The sequence below is a fragment of the Somniosus microcephalus genome, chromosome 28, assembly GCF_052327205.1.
Source record: "Somniosus microcephalus isolate GS21.2 chromosome 28, FLI_Smic_1.0, whole genome shotgun sequence".
Classification (NCBI taxonomy): Eukaryota; Metazoa; Chordata; class Chondrichthyes; order Squaliformes; family Somniosidae; genus Somniosus; species Somniosus microcephalus.
The window spans coordinates 17,786,794-17,810,470 of record NC_141014.1 but is presented as its reverse complement, the minus strand read 5'-3'; the positions used below and the strand labels follow the sequence as shown (position 1 = coordinate 17,810,470).

Sequence of the window (23,677 nt, the reverse complement as noted above, 5' to 3'; positions counted from 1 at the left end):
GGCAACATCTACACAGAATAATTAAAGCCAACTCTAGCCTCCTTTGCACCCCCCTCGCTCCACTTCAACACCTTCAGGTCAGTCTTCAGCTGTCTCAACCCCACTGTCAGCTACTCTCTTCCCGAGTCCCTCTGCCTTCCTACCTCTAGCCCCTTCTGCAATAGCCCCCTCAAAACCTACCTCTTCCATCATGCTTTCAGTCACCACTCCTCCTCCAACCACTGCTTGGTCTCCAAGGAGCCCTTAGAAAAACTAGTCAATAGGTATCAGGAAGATGATTGTGGTCGCTGGGGGCCAATCTCACCCCCAAGACATCACTGCAGGAGTTGATCAGGGCAGCATCCTAGGCCCAACTGCTTCATCAATGACCTTCCCTCCATCTGAAGACCAGAAGTTTGGGATGTTTGCTGATTATTGCACAGTGTTCAGCTCCATTTGCAATACTCAGATAATGAAACTGTCTGTGCCCACATGCAGCAAGAGCTGGACAACATCCAGGCTTAGGCTGTTAAGTGGCAAGTAACATTCACACCGCACAAGTGCCAGGCAATGATCATCTCCAACAAGAGAGAGCCTAACAACCTCCCAATGACATTCAGTGGTATTACCATCACCAGGTCTCCCAACATCAACATCCTGGGGTGGGGTTCATCACTGGTCATAAACCCACAATCTCCACCACCTAGAAGTACAGGAAACTCTCGATTTACCGGCACCTAAATAACCGGAAATCTCTTAACCGGCAACATTCAGGAGTAGGTTCAGGTAAGTTTTACTTCATATTAGTGGCCGTTCCTGGATCTATGGCTGAGTAACCGGGGTTCCTGCACCTGTTGCTAAGCAACAGGGACGCCTGTATCTTGTGGCCGGGGTTCCTGCACCTGTTGCTAAGCAACAGGGAAGCCTGGATCTGTTGCTGTGTACGGAGCTCTCGTACCTTTTACTATACCTCTCTGTAATCCGGACTTTTGGATAAACCGGCACCACGCTGGTCCCGTCGGTGTCGGATAAAAAAAAAAAGAGTTTCCTGTACAAGGGGAGCAGGTGCATAGAAATACCATCACCTCCAAGTTCCTCACCATCCTGACGTGGACATATATCACCGCTCCTTCATCGTCGCTGGATCAAGGTCCTGCAACTCCCTACCCAACAGCATTGCAGGAGCACCTTCACCGCACGGACTGCAGCGGTTCAAGAAGAATGCTCACCACTACCTTCTCAAGGGCAACTAGGGATGGGCAATAAATGTCGGCCTCGCCAGCAACGGCCATATCAATAATGAATAAAAAATAAATAATTGAAGCATATACCAGCAGTAGTGGTATCACAGCAACTAAAGAAAGGATGGACATGTTTCGGAGGAAAATAAGTAATGGAACAGTACAGGCATCTCAGACAAAGTCAAGATTTCCCATTTCTGCCTTGGGCCGCCGACCCTTTGACTCTCTTGAGGCCAATCTATTTTTCCAATAATACGTCACATTTTAGGATTTTTTGACCATGGAAAGGATTTGGAAGAAAGTTACATTTAAAAGTTGGATTTTTCAAGCAATAATACATAAACAATAAGCAATTCATTAGCCTGTCTCGGGTAATCGATAAAACATCTCACGTTGACAGCATGCCATCGCTGAGATCTGGAACCATCATACAGGAAACTTTGGTTTATCCGGAGGCTAAATGTCCGGCAAGCTCGAGCCACCGGCAAAATACAGGAGCCGTTTCGTTAGTTTTTTTTTCTTTTCGTTGCTTTTTTCTCAACAGTCAAGGTCTCGCTGAAGCTGTTGCTAAGCTACAGAGACGCTTGCAAGGTATGGCCGACTGTTTAGAAGCTGTTGCTAAGCAACAGGGTTTGTTGCCAGATACGGAGCTCAAAATCTCCGTATGTTTCAACATTAACGCTGGTTTGTCCGGTAGTTTTGATGGGACGGCAACAGCTCGGTCCCGTCGGTGCCGGATAGCACAAAGTTTCCTGTATAACTATTTCAGCACTACTCTCCAACCTAGCAGAAAACAAATATGGGAAAAAAAAGTGAACACAGAGACTGGTCCAGGAACCCTACAACTATACTGGCGTATGTCTACGAGGCCAACGTTCATCACATGACCACCAACCGCCCAAACAAACAGCTATTGCCTCATCTCCAATACTTTAATAAACAAAAGTGTTCAAAGAAAATGAAAACAACAATTTATTTGTAATGCTCCTATGATTTTTCTCCTGGGTTGCTCGCGAGTGTCCAGGAGATGAATTTTTAATTCCTGGAGACTCCAGGGCAATCCTGGAGGGTAGACAACCCTACGGGAACCGGTGGCCCAGATTTCCGTTAGAGCAGTCCCATCAGAAACAGGTAAGCATGCACAGACACCACAGCACATAACAGGATTTACAGTTTAAAAAGAACAGAGAATAAAGAGTTGCATTTTCAGTGTCTCTTACAAGCCTTTGGGACATCAAAGTGAGCCACTTTAACACTGCCCTCTATATGAACTTCCTCAATTATTCTGTTCACATTAATTTTCATGTTAAGAGACTTGAATTGGATTGTCGCAATCCAATCAACAATGGCCCTGCTTTGAATTACTCTTAATACCTTCTCAACTGATTTCCCCTCACACCGCCAAACTCTTATCATTCTTAGTCAGGGTAGGTTTACCTCAAACTCAGCTATTCTACAATTAGCAGGAAAACTAACTACTCTGTAGACTACAATCACTGCAACCAGTCTTCAGAGTACGGGATTTCTATTGCAACTTTCTAATCGGCAGCAGTATAAATCAGATCTCCTGCAGAATTTCAACTTTACTTTCCCATAATGTAACCTGAATCGCGTATTGCCTCCACCCAACTTCTTCCCCCCCCCCCCCCCTTAAAGCTCTACATATTACATGTCCTTTCAGGCAGTCAGAGAGATTAGGGATTTAGGGATTGCTGATGGCATCTTTGGGTGGTCAAAGATTTGTTTTCTAGTTTCTGATGTTACAAACTTCAATGTCAACGTTGGGGGGGGGGGGGGGGGGGGCGGGGGGCGGAACGAGAGGCAGAGTTGGAACTGGCATTGAATTCTGACCACCCAACTGTGGCAGATATTGACCATCACCCATTCCATTTGACCAAATATACAAATCTGTTATTACTACTCCTTGTCACAGGGCTGCACTCATTCAATATTAACTGTACCAAGATACTCTGAAGACTCATCAACGATCGCTGATCATGACTTGAAGGAGGAATACTTTCCTTCACTATAGACTAACTGCCTCGGTTGGGTGTCATCACAGCTAAAGCAGTGATGGCTAGGTGTGGGTGGGGCGTGATACAAATACAGAGATAGGAGAGCTGCAAGAGGAAAAGGTTAGCTGCAATGTGATTCAGTAATGAAGGCAGCTGCTGCGAACAATTCTGAAAGACTACGAAAGCACTGCTGGTTTTTCATCAGTTCCCTACATACCCCTCAAAAAGAGACACCAGAGATTCTGCAGTGAATGACTAAAATTGTTCAATAATTCAGTTTAAAAAAATTAAACTGTAAATAAAGTAATCTTCCTTTTCCCTCCCTTTCAGCAAAATACTTGACTTCCTGTCTCTGATCTCCCTCAAACTACACATCATACCCTGATCAAAGGGGTGTGCGGATGGCCTGTTGCAAGGACTCTCATTAGGCTGTATACTGACCAACACCAAGTCCCATTTCACCCATCAGCCCTGTGCTCATGACCTAGATTGGCTCCCGGTTAAGCAATGCTTTAATTTTATAATTCTCGTCCTCGATTTCAAATCCCTCCATGGCTTCGCCACCACCCCCCCCCCCTCCCTATCTCCAAGCTCCTCCAGCCCCACAACCCTCCGAGATATCTGCGCTCCTCTAATTCTGCCCTCTTGCACATCCCCGATTTCCATCACTCCACCATTGGCGGCCGTGCCTTCAGCTGCCTCGGTCCGAAGCTCCGGAATTCTTCCCTAAACCTCTCCGCCTCTCTCTCCTCCTTTAAGATGCTCCTTAAAACCGACCTCTTTGACCAAGCTTGTGGGGTTCGGTGTCAAATTTTGTTTGATAACGCTCCTGTGAAGCGCCTCGAGATGTTTTACTACATTAAAGGCGCTATATAAATACAAGTAGTTGTTATTGTCAAGTGCACAAGAGCAGTACGTGTTGGCTTGGCCTCCATTCTCCCATTTATTCGCCTTTCATCTCCTCACTGCCCTCTCACGTGGTCTGGTAGAGATCAGGAACTCACATTGCGGGTAAAAACACAAGAAAAACTAGAACTTGCTCCAAGATTGGCTGTATCATCTAAGTTTCTGACACAGATCCATTAGGAAAAAACTAATCTCATCAGGGATGAACCTGATGTAAAAACACTACTGATCACTTGGTTTGAGTATAAAACAAGGCTTTAATCAACTGTTTCACAACCATGAGTTCTAGTTACATCACTAGTTCCTGGTTACAGAAACATCCTGAGCAAGCTGGGCCCACGCCCGAGTATTTATACTCCTTGGACGGTGCCACCAGCTGGCTGCCCAGTGTTACTTCATGAGTCACGATAAGATTCATGACACAACCCACATTAAACACACTAATATGGTGTCAGCCTTCCCTAACTGGGAGTCAGACGATTGTAGGCTCCAGTCCTACTCCGGGGCTGTCGGAGGTGCCGTCTTGCAGATGAAACGTTAAACAGAGGTCCCGTCTGCCCCCTCAGGTGGTTGTACAAGACCTCATGGCACGATTTCGAAGAGGAGCAGGGGAATTCTCCTGGTTTCCTGGGCCAATATTTATCCCTCAACCAACATCACGATAAACAAATTATCTGGTCATCAACTCATTGCTGTTTGTGGGAGCTTGCTGTGCGCAAATTGGCTGCCGCGTTTCCTACATTGCAACAGTGACTACACTTCAAAAAGTACTTCATTGGCTGTAAAGGGCTTTGGGACGTCCCGAAGTCGCGAAAAGCGTTATATAATTTCAAGTTCTTACTAAGGCTTTTGAGGGAAGAGAATTTCACATTTCCACTACTGTGTGTGTGGAAAAAGCACTTCCTGATTTCACTCCTGAACAGCGGGCTCTAATTTTAAAGGTTATGCCTTTGTTTTGGATTCCACCACCAGGGGAAACAGTTTCTCTCTATCTACCATACGGAACCATTCCACCATTTTAAACCAGCTGAATTATATCACCCCTCAACCTTCTAAACGCAAGGGAATACAATCCACATTTACGTAACCCGTCCTCATAGTGTAACCCCCTTTAAGCCCTCATATAATTCTGGTGTATGTCACTGGCTGTGCCGCTTTACTGGACCTCCTAAGGTTGTGAAAGGAACTATATAAATTCCATCTATATTACTGAGAAGTGATCTCACTGTCTATGAATAGCATTTCAGCTCTGCTAACCCACTGACCATGTGTGTGTGTGCACACCATCAGTTTTAAACTACTGCCTAGGTGGATTCCTTTATCATCTTCCTCTTGGTGGAAGGAGAACTGGACACCGGACACCTTGTTCATAGTAGCCACATTTCTCGAAGCAGAGTTTTTTTAAATTAAACGTCTGTGTCACAATAGATTCTAATGTTGGAATACATAAGTATTTGACGTTCTGAGTGACAAAGTTACATGACAACTCTCCTTCCCTCCCCAAATTTTCTCCACTCCTGCTACCTAAAGGTGGCAGATGGAGTATAATGTTTGGGAAATGTGAGGTTATTCACTTCCCTGTTCCTGGGACTAGGGACAGGGTCACTGGCAAGGCTTGGAAGCTAAGCAGAGCCAGGCCTGGTTAGTACCTGGACCAGGGAAGACCAGGTGCAGAAGGTCACAGAAGGAGCCCCGGGAGGGGTGGCTGGTGAGAAGGTCACAGAAGGAGCCCCAGGAGGGGCGGCTGGTGAGCAGGCCCGGGCGTTGGGCTGAAGATTGTCGGACAGGAGGAATGGTGGAAAATGGAATGGCGGCGCGCACAGACGCAGCAGCTTTGCTTCTCCCAGGACGGTGCTATTTACGTTTAATGTTAATGTTATTTGTGGGAGCTTGCAAGATCACATTTCGTTGTGCATTGTACAATGACAATAAAGTTGAATTATTAATTATTTGGTAGGAAGAATAGAAAAACAGTCTTTTTTAAAATGGTGAGAAACTATTAAATGTTGCTGTTGAGGGATTTAGGTGTCCTTGCACACAAAACAGAAAGTCAACAAGCAGGTACAGCAAGCAAGTAGGTATGTTGGCCTTTATTGCAAGGGGGTCGCAGCACAAGAGTCTTGCTGTAATTGTACAGGGCTTTGGCGAGGCCACACCTGGAGTACTGTGTACAGAATGGTCTCGCACCCAAGGAAGGATATACTTGCCTTGGAGGCGGTGCAACAAAGGTTCACTAGATTGATTCCTGGGGTGAGATGGTTGTCCCACGAGGGGAGATCAAGAAGAATGAACCTAAAATCTCTGGAGTGGAGTTTAGAAGAATGAGAGGTGATCTCATTGAAACATACAAGATTCTGAAGGGGATTGACAGGGTAGATGCTATGGGGTTATTTCCCCTCGTGGGGGAATCTAGAACTAGGGGGCATAGTTTCAGGACAAGGGGTTGGCCATTTAGGACTAAGATCAGGAGACAGAGGGTGGTGAATCTTTGGAATTCTCTGCCCCAGAGGGCTGTGGAGGCTCAGTTGTCGAGTATATTCAAGGCTGAGATCGATAGGCTTTTTGGACTCTAAGGGAATCAATGAATATGGGTATTGGGGGGAAAGTGGAGTTGAGGTTGAAGATCAGCCATGATCTTACTGAATGGCGGAGCAGGCTCGAGGGGCTGTATGGGCTACTCCTGCTCCTAGTTCTTATGTTATGTTTTCTTGCTGGGGATGATTCTACACAGGCCAGTGTCCCCCATAGTACCTCACCCCAGTGCCCATTCATCAGGTGCAAACACAGACAACAAGCACTGGCAGACTATTCGAATGTGGAGGGGGGGTGGGGGGCGGGGGAAGTACAGGAGAGCACCAATCCTGCCCTCGTCAGATGTCCACAGACACATGACTTCCAGCGGGAATCACTGAGCAGTGAAGAACAGGAACCTTTGGCTGACTGCTCCAGGCTGGCGCAGGGGGCACTGACACTAGCTGCCGTGCCCCAGCTCCGATCAGCTAATTCAGCAGAGGTTAGGGATTGAACACGAGGCCTTCACCAGGTGGTGCATCCAGTCATGTTAACTCGCAATGAAAATTGTGGCTGCTCAACAAAAGCAGGTTAAAACGCTGGAATGTGACCACGCTCATTTGGCTCCAGCTGCCTATTTCGGACGCCTATCTGCTGTGTCACACTGCCCTGCTGGACCGTGTCGTTAAGACTGAATCTGCAACTGTTTTAGAAAGCGTATTCCATTATTAGTATCATGTCATAAGTGGTACGACAGCTTTGGGCCCATGATACCCCATGCAGCAAGCTTTATCTTGGAGTGTTGTGAGGCGGCACCACCAGATAAATGCTAGGCATCCACCACAGAGGAATTAAAATTAAAACAAGGCTGCCATCACAATTACAGAGTGGCATTGGCAGATCGCCTGCCCACCTGTTCAATGAGGATAGTGGAACTTACAGGGTGACAGAGTCAGGTGAAAAAATAATACACTCGATATATATTTCACGGACTCACTTGCAGGCTGCACGTTTTTCAAAGCAAAAATGTCAATTCCAGTTGGAGTGGATGGGGGATGGATCTATACGTCGGTTGTTCATTTTCTTTTCCTGGTGAGGGCTCAAGTTTGTGGTACAGCCTGTATGCAAAAGCAGCCTAAATATGCATCAATATGGTACACTCTCCAATCCCAATCCCGCTGCATGCCCTTAGGCAGGTCAACCACATGAATTTTGAAGCCCATAAAAAGTCAATTGGGAGGTGAAATTACGTTAATCCTGGCATTTTGTTCCCGACGGGGATAACTGTTATTAGGCTTCTGGAATTCCACCCTCTGGAGATCTTTTTGGGAAGGGATGAAAACCCTCTTGAAATTCTACATTCATCCCAGCACAGCCTAAACAACCTGGTTTCCTCTTTATGCACACTTGATGCAGGAGGCTATGAAACCTGCACGTTTGTGAAATGATTTTGTGTCTTATCAGATTTCATAGCTCACACCCGTATTTACTAATTCTGGACTTTTAATAATCACAGCTAGCCACCATTAGAGAATTGTTTCTTGAATCATGTATTTTCCTGCCTTTATTGTGCTGAATTTCAGGGTCTCAATTTTTTAAACTTATGAAACCTTTTACTTAAACGTTTGTTAAAAAATTCTTCACATAACAATACCCATTAGCTGTCACTGTAATGTTTGCAGATAATAATTTACTTTAGCCACAGATCCAGCATCCTGCCTTCTCCTAAATCGTGCTTGACTAATCTACTGGAATTTTTTGAGGATGTAACTGGTAGAATAGATAAGGGAGAACCAGTGGATATGGTGTATTTGGACTTTCAGAAGGCTTTTGTTAAGGTCCCGCATAAGAGATTAGCGTGTAAAGTTAAAGCACATGGGATTGGGGGTAAGGTACTGACTTGGATAGAGAACTGGTTGGCAGACTGTTGTGTCCGTGTATAATAAGACACAGACTGCAGGAGAACGGTACAACAGGTGTTTACTCAACGGGGCTCACACTGGAACTGATCTGTACAGATTACTACTCGGGGCTATATACAGGTGTAGTCACTGCCGGTACTGCAGTATACACGAGCTGTAAAAGATAGTTCCCCCCTTAAAGGTATATACATTACACAGACAGGAAACAAAGAGTTGGAATAAACGGATCTTTCTCCGAGTGGCAGGCAGTGACTAGTGGGGTACTGCAGGGATCGATGCTAGGACCCCAGCTATTCACAATATATATTAATGATCTAGCCGAGAGAACTAGATGTAATATCTCCAAGTTTGCAGACGACACAAAGCTGGGTGGGCGTGTGTGCTGTGAGGAGGATGCCGAGAAACTCCAGTATGATTTGGACAGGTTGGGTGATTGGGCAGATGCATGGCAGGTGCAGTATAATGTAGATAAATGCGAGGTTATCCACTTTGGTGCCAAAAACAGGAAGGCAGATTATTATCTGAACGGCAATATATTGGGAGAAGGGGAAGTGCAACGAGACCCGAGTGTCCTTGTGCACCAGTCGCTGAAGGTAAGCATGCAGGTGCAGCAGGCGGTTAAGAAGGCAAATGGTATGTTGGCCTTCGTAGCGAGAGGATTCGACTACAGTAACAAGGATGTCTTGCTGCAGTTGTACAGGGCCTTGGTGAGACCACACCTTGAGTATTGTGTGCAGTTTTGGTCGCCTTATCTGAGGAAGGATGTTCTTGCCATGGAGGAAGTGCAGCGAAGATTCACCAGACTGATACCTGGGATGGCAGGAATGACGCATGAGGAGAGATTGGGCTTATACTCGCTGGAATTTAGAAGAATGAGAGGGGGTCTCATTGAAACTTATAAAATTCTAACAGGACTAGACAGACTAGATGCAGGAAGGATGTTCCCGATGGCGGGGGAGTCCAGAACCAGGGGTCACAGTCTAAAGATAAGGGGTAAGCCATTTAGGACAGAGATGAGGAGGAATTTCTTCACCCAGAGAGTGGTGAACCTGTGGAATTCTCTACCACAGAAGGCAGTTGAGGCCAATTCATTAAATATATTCAAGAAGGAGTTAGATATATTTCTTAAGGCTAAAGGGATCAAGGGATATGGGGAGAAAGCAGGGACAGGGTACTGAGTTTGGATGATCAGCCATGATCTCATTAAATGGCGGAGCAGGCTCGAGGGGCCGAATGGCCTACTCCTGCTCCTATCTTCTATGTTTCTCCTGTATTAGAACAAGTGATCACTCTATTGTACAAACATACACTCAACTTTATTTTGAATGTTCTCGCTCTCCCCTGAAGGGACAGGACTCCCTTACAGAAGTCCTCCAGTACAATGCTGAATTGCCCATTCAACACACACAAGTCCAGAAAGCGAGTGTCGCAAGTCATCTGAGCATAGGATGGGAGGGCAGATCAGTACTGGATCCTGTCTTCATGTCGAGTTGCTGGATAGTGACCAAGAGTGAGAACACTTGCTGAATCTTCCTTTCTAGCCCAGGCAATGAGACCAATTACAGCATGAGTACCATCCCTCCACCTGAAATCAGCTAACTCAGAACTTGGTTTAATTTAATTCCTAAGTGAGAGAGAAAGTGAGAGAGAGAGAGAGAGAGAGAAAGAGGAAGAAAGAACAAACCTTTATATAGCACATTTCACAACCTCAATGTCCCAATGTGTTTTTCAGCCAATTAAGTATTCTTCTTTGAAGTGTAGTCACTGTTGCAATGTAGGGAAACACAGCAGCCAACTTATACACTGCAAGGCCCCACAAACTGCAATGAGATACTGAGCAGATATTGTGTTTGGTGAAGTTGGTTGAGGAATAAATAATGGCCAGGACACCAGGGGAATTCCCTGCTCTTCTTTGAATCATGTCATGCAATCTTTTACATCCACTTGAGAGCGCAGGCAGGACCTTGGTTTTGCATCTCATTTGAAAGCCGGCACCTCCAACACTGTAGCACTCCCTCAGTAGCATTGAAGAATATACCTGGCCTCTAGCACACAGCCAGGGGAGTAGCTACACCTTGCAGGAACTGAAACTGATAGACTTTTTTTTTATTCATTGATGGGATGTGGGCGTCGCTGGCTAGGCCTGCATTTAGTGCCCATCCCTAATTGCCCTTGAGAAGATGGTGGTGAGCCGCCTTCTTGAACCGCTGCAGTCCATATGGTGTAGGTACACCCACAATGCTGTTAGGAAGGGAGTTCCAGGATTTTGGCCCAGCGACAGTGAAGGAACGGCGATACAGGTCCAAGTCAGGATGGTGTGTGGCTTGGAGGGGAACTTGTAGGTGGTGATGTTCCCATGCGTCTGCTGCCCTTGTCCTTCTAAGTGGTAGAGGTCGCGGGTTTGGAAGGTGCTGTTGAAGGAGCTTTGGCGAGTTGCTGCGGTGCATCTTGTAGATGGTACACACTGCAGCCACAGTGCGCCGGTGGTGGAGGGAGTGAATGTTGAAGGTGGTGGATGGAGTGCCAATCAAGTGGGCTGCTTTGTCCTGGATGGTGTCGAGCTTCTTGAGTGTTGTTGGAGCTGCACTCATCCAGGCAAGTGGAGAGTATTCCATCACACTCCTGACTTGTGCCTTGTAGATGGTGGAAAGGCTTTGGGGAGTCAGGAGGTGAGACACTCGCCGCAGAATTCCCAGCCTCTGGCCTGCTCTTGTAGCCACTGTATTTATATGGCTGGTCCAGTTCAGTTTCTGATCAATGGTAACCCCCAGGATGTTGATAGTGGGGGATTCAGCGATGGTAATGCCATTGAATGTCATGGGGAGATGGTTCGAGTCTCGCTTGTTGGAGATGGTCATTGCCTGGCACTTGTGTGGTGCGAATGTTACTTGCCACTTGTCAGCCCAAGTCTGAGTGTTGTCCAGGTCTTGCTGCATATGGACACGGACTGCGTCAGTATCTGACGAGTCTTGAATGGTGCTGAACAGTGTGCAATCATCAGCGAACATCCCCACTTCTGACTTTATGATGGAGTGAAGGTCATTGATGAAACAGCTGAAGATGGTTGGGCCTAGGACACTGCCCTGAGGAACTCCTGCAGTGATGTCATGTGATTGAGATGAATGACCTCCAACAACCACAGCCAACTTCCTTACATTTCTATAGCGCCTTTCATGACCTCAGGACGTCCCAAGGCGCTTTACAGCCAATGAAGTACTTTTGAAGTGTATTCACTGTTATAATATAGGAAACGCGGCAGCCACATTGTGCACAGCAAGCTCCCACAAACAGCAATTTAACAATGATTTGATAATATGTTTTAGTGATGTTGATTGAGGGATAACTCAATTGGCCAGGACACTGGGGATAACTCCCCTGCTCTTCTTCGAAATAGAGCCGCGGGATCTTTTACGTCAACCTGAAAGAGCGTTTAATGTCTCATCCGAAAGACGGCACCTCCGACAGTGCAGCACTCCCCTCAGCACTGCACTGGAGTGTCAGCCTAGATTTCTGTGCTCAAGTCTCTGGAGTGGGGACTTGAACCCACAACCTTCTGACTCAGAGGCGAGGGTGCTGCCCACTGAGCCACAGCTGACACACAGATCAGGATACCACAATTTAACAACCCCGTGGATCTGCTTCAGTTGACAGCTGACGGCCATAAAAATAAAAAAAATTGGAATTTATTAAGAACAGTCAATACTCTCTTAAAAATAAATCAGCTTGAACTGCAGGGCCCCTGCTATGACTAGTAAGGACACGTGTGAAAATACTATCTTAAGGGGAAATGATCTTAGAGTTAGCACTGCATTAAAAAAGAGTAACATCTCCAGAGTTGCCACAACAATCCCTATGCAAAAATCTTAACTTATTTTGCTAAAGCTTAATTCAAGACCAGTTACTGGGACTCAATGTAACTGCCTCCATTTCCAAATGAGGTTTGATAATCTACTTGTGCTGTGAACGCAGCACCTACAGCCATACCACCATTTGTAGACTTTGTCCCTTCCACCTCTCTCACCACACCATTAGCACTGCCATCCATCATATAACTAGCATTGCTGTGCCTTCCAGGCACCAGACATCTCTACGGTCTTGCTGCACCCTTTCATTCATAACTAAGCTATAACCTCAAGAATGATTCAAATTGTTTCAAAACAAAAATGACCACAAAACACAGATGTAGGTGGGAATGAGTGGCTCCATAGACCAATGGCCAAAGCAATGGGAGCCACATGTATTATATGACTATTGTCTATCTGCCACTGTCGCTGGGTGACTTTTATGCAACCACTCTTCTGCCCTTGAACAGATATCCTGGCTGCGTAATCTCAGACCTTAGATCAGGAACGACCAAGCCTTTTGTCTTGGCGGGGCAGTCAAGTACGCACCAGAATGTCTCGGAAGCTGCAAATAAAGATTAAATCCACGTCCCCACGAATTTGCGCACGTCACAAGCTGCGGGTGTCAACAAATCTTGAAGTGTTCTGGTTCGGAAACCGTTTCCGATGGCTGAAGGGACGATAGCGAGAGGGCACAAATTTAAGGTGATTGGCAAAAGAGCCGGAGGTGACACGAGGAAAAACTTTACACAACATGCGGTTAGGATCTGGAACGCGCTGCCTGTTAGGGAGGTGGATACAGATTCAATAACAGCCCTCAAAAGGGAATTGGATAAATACTTGAAGGAGAAAAAATTGCAGAGTTATGGGGAAAGAGCGGGGGGAGTGAGACTGACTGGATTGCTCTTCGAAGGCGCAGACTCGATGGGCCGAATGGCCTCCTTCTGTGCTTTGATTCAGGGTTTATTCACCACTTTGCAAAACTCCAGGCCCACGAAACTCAAAAACCGGTCAAACCACTGAAGCAGAAATGTACAAAGCAGAGAGGATTGAGTTGCTGGCCTTTGAGGGCCTCGTGGTCTGCAGTTTGGGCATCACTACCTTAAGTCGTCACCTGACGTCACTGTGGAAATGTTTACTCCGACCCGCTCTCCCCCCTCCCCCCCCCAAAAAACTTGGCTTTATCCTGCCGCCAGCAGGAGCACAGCGCTGGGGAAGCGCCCACTTGCTCCACCAGATCAGTGCCTGTAGAATGACGGCACTGATGCTGGTCACTGGCACTGCGACACTCATCACGCTGTCTTGCCATCATGTAATGCCTCTGGTGGCAACTTTCCAGGTGCCGGCGGAAAAAGGTTTCGGGTTTCACAAAGTATAAGAAGAGCAGTGAGCAAAACGGCATTGTACAGCGGGGAGCTTTAGGCAGCGGTGGCTCCAAACACTTTGCTGCAAACTCCACGTTGGCCCTTCCAATGCAGTTGGCCTCCTGGTGCAACTGTACGTCATGATGGAGTGCATTGCCCGGGTACATACAACAGTCAGCTGCGATTGGCCTGACGCCAGTCAAGATTATTTAAGATAACAAAACATATGACAAAACTTTTAAAAAGGAAGGAAAGGACTTTATGTGCCACCTTATCACATCTCAGACATGTCCCAATGCGCTTCACAAAAAGTGACTTACTTTGAGTCAGAGTTACATAGGTAAACACAGCAGGCATTTTGCATATAGCAAGATGTTAGTCTGTTTCTATCGACTGAAGGAGAATGATGTTGCAGGTCACCCTTCTATTCTTTGAAAAGTGCCATGGGATCTTCAACATCCATCTGACCCACTGGAGGAGGCAGACGGGACTTCTCAACCCAGTGGCGGGTCAGTCTGGATTACGTGACCAAGTCCACAAGCAGGGATCGGGTCCGCCTTTTCTGGTTCCGAGGCGAGAGCCAACAGCTGACCCAAGCTGACACAGGAAACTGAGCTCAAAGCTTCAAGGCATTTCCAGCTTTCAGAAGTCAAACCTCAAGGTTTTCTTCCGCACAGCTCCAATAAAATGTATTGACGGAAAAGTAAACGGTTAAATTTGCAGCAAGACAAGCGGCGATTTTGCTCCATTCTGGATTCTGCTGCTGCATCTTCTGAACATTGCAAGAGTATTTAAAGAGAGGCGTGATGGGGGCAGGTCATAAATTTTATTCCAAGTTCCTTCTCCCACTACAAATCTAAATATATTTGCAAAAAATTTTTTTTTTTTTTTTTTTTTAAAAAAGAAACTTAAAAATTAATTTTCCAATAGGGACCTTCCACAATGTGTCTCATCAGCACCACCAGCTCCAGCCATACCACTGACATGAGCAGCGCTACTGAAACCAGTGGGGAGCCAGAATTGATGATCAGCCTCTTTCACCAGAATCGGCCAGCTCTGGGTTGCAGTACAAAGAGGCTAGCTTCCTCCCTTTCCCCTTTACTAATCTAAGTGGAGCATGTGGGGAGAGGTACATGGAATGACGTAGTATTTACAGCACAGAAACAAGGCCATTTGGGCGGACAGGTCTGTGCCGGTCGCTGTTTATGCTCTACACGGGCCTCCTCCCACATCTACATATCCTTCTATTCCTTTCTCCCTCATGTACTTATCTAGCTTCCCCTTAAATGATTCAATATTATTCACCTCAACCACTCCTTGCGATGGCAAGTTCCGCATTCTAACCACTCTCTGGGTAAAGAAATTTCTCCTGAATTTCTTACTGGATTTATTAGCGACCATCTTATATTTATATTTATGGCCTGTAGCTTTGGACTCCCCACAAGGAAACACCTTCTCTACATCTACCCTATCGAACTTCTTCATAATTTTAAAGACCTCTATCAGGTCACCCCTCAATCTTCTCTTTTCCAATGAAAAGAGCCCCAGCCTGTTCAGTTTTTCCTTGTAGATGTACAATGCGGTGTTCGAAAGAATACCATTGACAATCACATCTAAACTCAAATCACCTAGCTACTGTTAATTCCATTATAATTAAAGCTCATCCCAATCAAACTGAACTTGATCCTTGGATAGTATTTCTGGGTAAACTTCAACACACTACTGAAGATGGCAATTACAATATATTACAATGTCAGGTGTCTGACAGGCGTGGGAACCCAGCCCCAAGAGGCTTCGAGCCAAACTCGGAGAACGCCACACAAAGTGGAAATTGTGTTTACCCAATGTGGCGAGTATAGCCTCTCCCCATGGGGACAGCCCCCCCCACTTACTCTAGCCCAGATAACTCGAGCACAAGTAGGCAAGGCTCAAGAACTCCGACCCTTTTACCGCTTTTCCTACGTTACAGCAGCGACTACACTGCAAATGTACTTCACTGGCTATACATAGCTTTGGAACGTCCTGAAGTCGTGCGAGGCGCAATATAATGGAATTCTCTTCTCTCGTGTGCACAGAAGTACTGCTGCAGTTTAACTGGTTAAAACTGCGCGGCTTAACTGTACCGAGCACTGGGAAAGTTCTGTGCTGCTTGCCCAGCTAGGACCACCCTACGAGTTAGTACACGTTAGGGGCGCCTTACCTTGCAATGTCTGGAAAGCAACTGTGATGATGACACCAGCACATCCCCAGCACCCCCTTAAACTAAAACGCGGCAGGAAGGATCATTGGCCCTCATGTTAGATGCTGCTGTGTTACATACTCAGGGCGAGAAGGGGCCACTAGGCCCGTGCGCGCTCGTCCAACTCTGGAAACTTCCTCCCCAACCAGGCAAGCCAAAGGAGGAAGGAGTACGAGTCAAGCAGGCAACCATCCTGAGCCCTGAGAATTGCTTCCTCCCCTGGACGGGGGGTGGAAGATTCAACGTTGGGTGCCAGAAGAACTTTTGCTATGGCTTCTGTTCAGTTCTACACAATATCTAGCCCGACATCGACAGTGCCTCTACACGGCCTCAGCTATCTCTTAAGAAGCCGAACTGCTATTTTGTTTCACGAAGGTAAAAGACGAGGTAATTGAGAATAGATCAACAGTATGTGCTCGGATAATGTTCAACATCCAGAAAAGGGGGAAGAAAGAGAGAGATGCAACCATTTTACAACCATGCACACATCGTCTTTCTAAAAACGAGGCAAAATTTAAACAGAACATGCTGCCCCCACCCCCACCGGCTATGACTGCAGAATTCTGCATGGCTGTTACTTACGTGGCATGATTCCCTGGCTGGCCAGCTCCTCCCGTGTCCGTCGCTGCTGAAGCTTTAGCTGCAGTACTGCCGGAGAAAAAGGAGAGGCATGGTTAGCACGGCCGGCCGGGACGGCGAGCAAAGCAACCCCCCTGCTGCTTTGAGAAAGCGCCCCGTTCCAAACTTCACTTTTTTTGCAGAAGTGGTCACAGATCGAGCGCTTCCGCCCAGCTGCTTTTAAGTAGGAAACAGCAAAGGCGCCTGTCATTCTGATAAGCTCGACCGACAACTTTTAACAATTCATTTTTTAATAAACTTTGAGGGCTTAAATTCTCTCCTCCGCCCGCCTTTTAGTGTAACACATCTTAGCTTAAAAACATGCTGTCTGTATGTAAACCACAAGACAGACACAAGAGTCAGCAGAATGATTGCACCCTGTAGCAGTGGCGAGAGACCCGAATCAGTAACTTGAGGGTCACAGATTACGATCAACGAACCACAAGATGGAAGGGGGGGAGGGAACACATCTTCTCTCTGCACAAAGACCCACAGTTCTTCATCACAGCATCTGTTTCAATAAGTTTAGGGTTTTTGACTCCATTGAGCTACCCGGAGAGTCCATTCCATGTGTTGATCACTCTCTGAAGAACTTCCGGACTTCAGCCCTAAATTTGGCCCTTACCCGTTTGAACCTCATCGGCACTGTGTTAACGGCCATGCTTTAGTTTGAAGTAGCAATCTGCATTCAGCTATTCTAAAATGTCTGTTACATTCCCCTCGGTTGCCTCCTTCCAAGGCCGAGATACTCAAGTTTGTTTCCCTTGCCTTTTTCCATAATTCAGTCCGGTGACCAGGCTAGTGGCTCTTCTGTGGCCACTTCTAGCAGTTGAATCACTTGCATAGAAACATAGAAGATAGGAGCAGGAGTAGGCCATTCGGCCCCTTGAGCCTGCTCCGCCATTCAATGAGATCATGGCTGATCATCCAAACTCAGTACCCTGTCCCTGCTTTCTCCCCATATCCCTTGATCCCTTTAGCCTTAAGAAATATATCCAACTCCTTCTTGAATATATTTAATGAATTGGCCTCAACTGCCTTCTGTGGTAGAGAATTCCACAGGTTCACCACTCTCGGTGAAGAAATTCCTCCTCATCTCTGTCCTAAATGGCTTACCCCTTATCCTTAGACTGTGACCCCTGGTTCTGGACTCCCCCGCCATCGGGAACATCCTTCCTGCATCTAGTCTGTCTAGTCCTGTTAGTATTTTATTAGTTTCAATGAGATCCCCCCTCATTCTTATAAACTCCAGCGAGTATAAGCCCAATCGACCCAATCTCTCTTCATACGTCATTCCTGCCATCCCAGGTATCAGTCTGGTGAATCTTCGCTGCAGTCCCGTCATGGCAAGAACATCCTTCCGCATCTCAGTGACCAGAATGGGACATAGTATGCAAGGGACAGTCTGACCAGAGCACTATACAGATAGAACACAATTTCCTCAGTCTCACACTCTGTCTTGGCTATCAAGTTTAGCACTCGACCTCAACTAAACCACCCCCCCGCCACCCGCCCCAAGATCTTTCAGCCTCATCATCGGCTATTTCAATACCATTCTGTCATCCAGTTTAAAAGCAGACTGGGCATTGCATGCATGCTCAAAATGAACAAGGGGGATTAAAATGAACAAGGGGGAACAAGGGGGATTGGGAGGGGTGGGGAAAGAGCGATCAGACACATACGAACAAAAAACCAGACCATTTCACGTGGTCATTAAAATCCAGTTTTCCCTGCTCTGTTTACCAGGCTGTGCCAGGAACCAGGCAGCCAGCCCGAAACCAGGCCGGTGGGCAATCCTATTAGAGGTACAGGTCCAACAGAACTCTCCTCCACTCCTAAATCAACAAAGTGCTGACCCCCGTGCTCTCCTCCAGATTTGCAAAACCGAACACAAATAAAAATCGGCAGCGAGGAGTAGCGGTAAATACAGGATGGCAATCATTCAATCCGCAAACACTGGTCTCACTTGATCCTAATTTTAAACAATGAGTAAATCGCTAGTTCACATTGTATTGCGCACATCAGATGAATAGTGCAAAGTTGCAGTTTTCAGACTGAATACTTTCAACTCTGTTAAATGTACTTTTGTAACACTGTCAAAATCTAGGGAGATGTTTAATCCCAGAGAGACCGGCGATAAAATCCTTACTTTTCTCTAATTCACTTTTTTGCAAATTGGAGGCAAAGGTAAAGCAGGAGAGCTGGTGCTCAAGTCTACCATGCCCGCCCCCCCCGCCAACACAGATACAGCCTTTGGGAGAGGGGGCCGATTGGAGGGTCAGCGCTGCCCCACAAGGCAGCAAAGTGCTACCCGGCTCTACAAAGTCAGGGAATAGTGCACAAGCAACGTTCCCTTTAAGCTGCGAGGCTGCCTAGAGGTCCCACCTACACTGGCTTCTGAATAGAAAAACCGTCCACGCTTGGAAATTTGAACGGGCTGCGCAGCCCGTTAAAGGGGCCACGCACCCCCCAAAAAAATTTTAAAGGAACATTCCACACACTGCATTGATTCTCTTTGTTTTTTTGAGGGGGGGGGGGTGAAGAGAAGAGCACAGAAATAAGAATAAGTAAATGAGTGTACTGTTTGATGTGCCTCAATGAATCCGAGACTCGACGTTAACGGAGCAAAGCAAGGCTTTTATTAACTCAGAAAGTAATACACATTGGAGAAGTGTCTCTCATCCAGAGATCTGCTGTACTGCTGTGAGACACGCTGGGGCTTGCTTAAGTAGGGGCCAGGTATGGGCGGAGCCCTACACACAATACAATACAGGTAAGGAAATGAAACTGAAACTAAACTAAACATAGGGAATACAGTGCCTGATGAATGGCATATTTCATCACACTGTTTTCCTCAAAATTTTCATGGTTTAGTTACTGCCTTGGTAATTTTAATGCATCCATTAACATTTACCCATTACCGACAAATAGAAGAAGCTCACAGAATATGTATTCTAATACATTTGGGTGTATTTTTGAAAAAAACTCACCCGATTATTGTGCCAAGATCTAGCATGTGTTGGCTCTAAGTGTAAAATAAGTTGGCTCTAAATGTAAAATAATATTTTTTTGTAAAAAATAAATACGGCGATGATGGGCCGCCAGGCTATGTAAGTCGCAGGTAAACTGGAGACCGCACAAAATGCAAAACAAATGGCGCTATGTGCCATTCTGGTGGTCCTATGATTTCTTCTCTGTTGCAATTACATCGGTCAAAGGATTATCCAATATATTTGAGCTTCAACAGAGAAATAACTTTATTCAATTGTCTGCATCGCACATTATTCTTTAAATCAGGTACACAGTGTGATGAAATATGTCATTCATCAGACTCTGTAGTTAACGACATATATTGTATTGCCTGCTCCGGTGTTTCACCTTGTATTGTGTATAGTGCACCGCCCCCTTTGTGTGTCGGCTCCGCCCATACCTGGCCCTACTTAAGACAAGCCCAGGCTTGTCTTGCAGCAGAACAGCAGCAAGACAAGCCCAGGCTTGTCTTGCAGCAGAACAGCAGCATGCTAGGTGAAGCCACAGGCATCTTTTCTTTGCTAATAAAAGCCTTGTTTTATTCAGTTAACTTTGAGTCTTGAAGTCATTGAGGCGCATCACACAGCCTGGCTTATTCTCACCCACTTTCAGCATTACCATTAACCAGAGAGCTTAGGACCAATAGCCAGCAACCAGAGATCATGCAGGACCTGCTAATGCAGGCATGCACCGCACACTTGAAATGCAAGCAGTTATAAGCAGCGCCAAATCTGGCTCCCAGAGTTTGAGTTGGGAAGACGGAGTCTTTATTTTTCTCCTCCTGTGTAGGAGACAATGACCCCAGCAATATGAGAGAACGAAAATCGTCCATTAATGTGGAGGGATCCAGTAACTGCCATTTTTAATTTAGGACAGACACTACAAAGCTCTTCACAAAAAGACGTGGAATGGACTTCTGGGTCGGTAATAGAGGCAACAACCTTGATGTCATTTAAGGGATAACTGGACGTTGTGAGGAAGGGGCAGCAGGTTTTTCTAGATGGATGAACTAAAATGGGCTAAATGGCCTTCCTCTTCCGTATTTATCTTATGCATGACGTCTATTAATTCATCTCTCTTGCACCATTGGGCTCAGTAACACCTCAGGATCAGTTGGCAGCCGTGTCTCAGTGGGTAGCACTCTCGCCTCGGAGTCAGAAGGTTGTAGGTTCAAGTCCCACTCTAGGGGCTTCAGCTCATAATCCAGGCTGACACTCCAGTGCAGTGCTGAGGGAGTGCAGCACTGTCGGAGGTGCCGTCTTTTGGATGAGCTGTTAAACCGAGGCCCCGTCTGCCCTCTTGGGTGGACGTAAACGATCCGGTGGCACTATTTCGAAGAGGAGCAGGGGAGTTCTCCCCCCGTGTCCTGGCCAATGTTTATCCCTCAATCAACATCAGTCAAACAGATTATCTGGTTATTATCACATTGTTGTTTGTGGGAGCTTGCTGTGCGCAAATTGGCTGTCACGATTCCTACATTACAACAGTGACTACACTTCAAAAGTACTTCATTGGCTGTAAAGCGTTCTGTGACGTCGAGATTGTGAAAGGCGCTGTATAAATGCAAGTCTTTTCTTTCTCCCAGCAAGTTCTCAATGATGGCAGCATTGAAAATAATCAGTGGAATTCAAATTCTTAAGATATTCATTCTTCATTTTGACTTTTAAAAAGTGCTTCACAATTGTGAGACACCTTTGAAGTAGCATCGCTGTACACAAATCATCTTAATTATTCAACTTCAGCTCCCTCCAATGGGCAACGGCGTCATTAAAATACAAATTGATGATTTCTCCGGCAGTGAGTGGAGGATAGTTAATATAATACAAAGTAGATTAAACAGAAATACAGGCCAGAAAGTCCTAGGTTAGACTCCAAACCTAAACTGAGTTAGCTAATACAAAAGCAAAATACTGCGGATGCTGGAAATCTGAAATAAAAACAGAAAATGCCATCTCCTTTTGCCTTGCACCATCATCCCTTTTGTCTTTTAATCTCTCCTGCCGTCCACCCAATCACAGACCTTCCCTTTTGTTCTTTCCTCCCCTCCCCCCTTTCCCTGCTCCTACACTTGCTTAAAAACCTGTTCCATCGCCAACTTTTTTCCCAGGTCTGACGAAGGGTCATCGACCTGAAACGTTAACTCTCTTCCTCTCTCCACAGATGCTGCCTGACCTGCTGAGTGTTTCCAGCAATTTCTGTTTTTATATCTGAGTGAGCTAATGTTAGCCAGAGCATTAAAAGTGGCCTCAGTGCTTCCAAAGTGGGGGGCGAGTGGGGAAGAAAATAAATATTCAAGGCTCAGATTGATAGATTTTTGGACTCTAGGGGAATTGAGGGATATGGAGATCGGGCGGGAATGTGGAGTTGAGGTCGATGATCAGCCATGATCTTATTGAATGGTGGAGAAGGCTCGAGGGGCCGAATGGCCTACTCCTGCTCTTATTTCTTACGTTCTTAAGCCAGCCAGTGTTCCTGCTTTGGATCGTAACCAGTGGTTGAGGCTGGAAAATACGACTGTTTTCTTCAGATGAAGGCAGAGGGCAATGAAAGCTTATGTGGAGTGTGAGGTGCAGAGGGAAGGCCATATGTCATAGCCAGGGAAAGTCTTCCCTTCTTAGGCAGCCCCTCGGAACCGAGGATGACTTGCTTCCACATTAAAAAGGAGTTCTCAGGTGACTGATTAGTCCAATGCAGGACCTACAGTCTCTGTCACAGGTGAGGCAGACGGTGGTTGACGGGGCGGGTGGGTGGGGTGCTTGGGTTGACGTGCGCTCCTTGCGCTGCCTGCGCTTGGCTTCCGCTTGCTCCCGGCGAAGAGACTCGAGGTGTTCACCGCCTCCGCGGATGCTTCTCCTCCACTTTGGGCGGTCTTGGGCCAGGGATTCCCAGTTGTCGGTGGGGATGTTACACTTAGTAATAGTACACTCATACATGAGCTTCAACATTTTTATTAAAAGGTTGGGCTGTGTGCTCTGAAGCCACCTACAGTCCTGGCAAAACGCTGCCTGGGCTCTCGAAGAATGGCCACTTAGGCGAGGTAACAGAAGGCATCTAGCACCCAGGGAACCATACCCCCAGCCAACCATACCCCCAGCCAAGAGTCACGGCCTTCAAGAAAGGAAGGAGTAAAATTGGAAAGTGTTTTTTTTAAATAAAGCACAGGAGCCGTTCATCAGGCAATCAAGTACTGGTACTAACTTAGACTGTCTGAATGTCTTTATTAATGTGTGCGCCTTCTAAAAGGTTTTAACAACCTTTTGCCCTTAGAGCTACAAAAAACTAGAATAAAAACTGGTCTCAACTTCCCTTTTCCTTCTATTCAAACCCTTTACATTCAAAAAATAAGGAAGTGGACCATCCAAAGGAGAAGAGGGAAAAGCAATTCTCAGTCTCATTACTGAACAGTCCTGCCTACAAAGCCTCAGCATTAAGGTTCGCCTTTAAAAGTGTACTTGTAATCTTCTGATGGTGCCGCGTTCTTCCTGCTTGAATTACTGAATCCAACTGGAGCTTTGGGACCACTACTTTGGTATCTCAACTCCAGTGGACAGGCAGAGAAACCCAAACCTTCGACCTCGACCACCTAGAAGGACAAAGGCAGCAGGCACATGGGAACACCACCACCTCCAAGTCACACACCATCCTGACTTGGAAGTATAACGGCCGTTCCTTCATCGTCGCTGGGTCAAAATCCTGGAACTCCCTCCCTAACAGCACTGTGGGAGCACCTTCACCACACGGACTGCAGCGGTTCAAGGCGGCAGCTCACCACCACCTTCGCGAGGTCAATTAGCAATAAATGCTGGCCTTCCCAGCGACGCCCACATCCCATGAATTAATTAAAAAAATCATGGACTCCCCTTTGCCCAAGGCACACTAGGTTCTTGTCAATAGATCACAATATATTACCACCCCCCCTGTATTTTGCAAAGAAAACAAAGGGGTAGGAGGACAAGCATAACCTACAGGCACTTTCTCAAGATACAAGCAAAAAGACAGCTAGTCATACG

General features: G+C 46.4%; 1 protein-coding gene across 4 annotated transcripts in view; it reads right to left on the bottom strand.

Moving 5' to 3' along the window:
* The window catches only part of LOC147099018 (myocardin-related transcription factor A-like), a 194,055-nt gene that overhangs the window by 105,248 nt on the left and 65,130 nt on the right, over window positions 1-23,677 (bottom strand). For all 4 annotated transcript variants that reach the window (XM_085969566.1, XM_085969561.1, XM_085969564.1 and 1 more), the window contains one exon: window positions 16,602-16,667. In XM_085969566.1, the coding sequence (XP_085825692.1) occupies window positions 16,602-16,667 (66 nt within the window). The remainder of the gene's footprint in view (window positions 1-16,601; window positions 16,668-23,677) is intronic.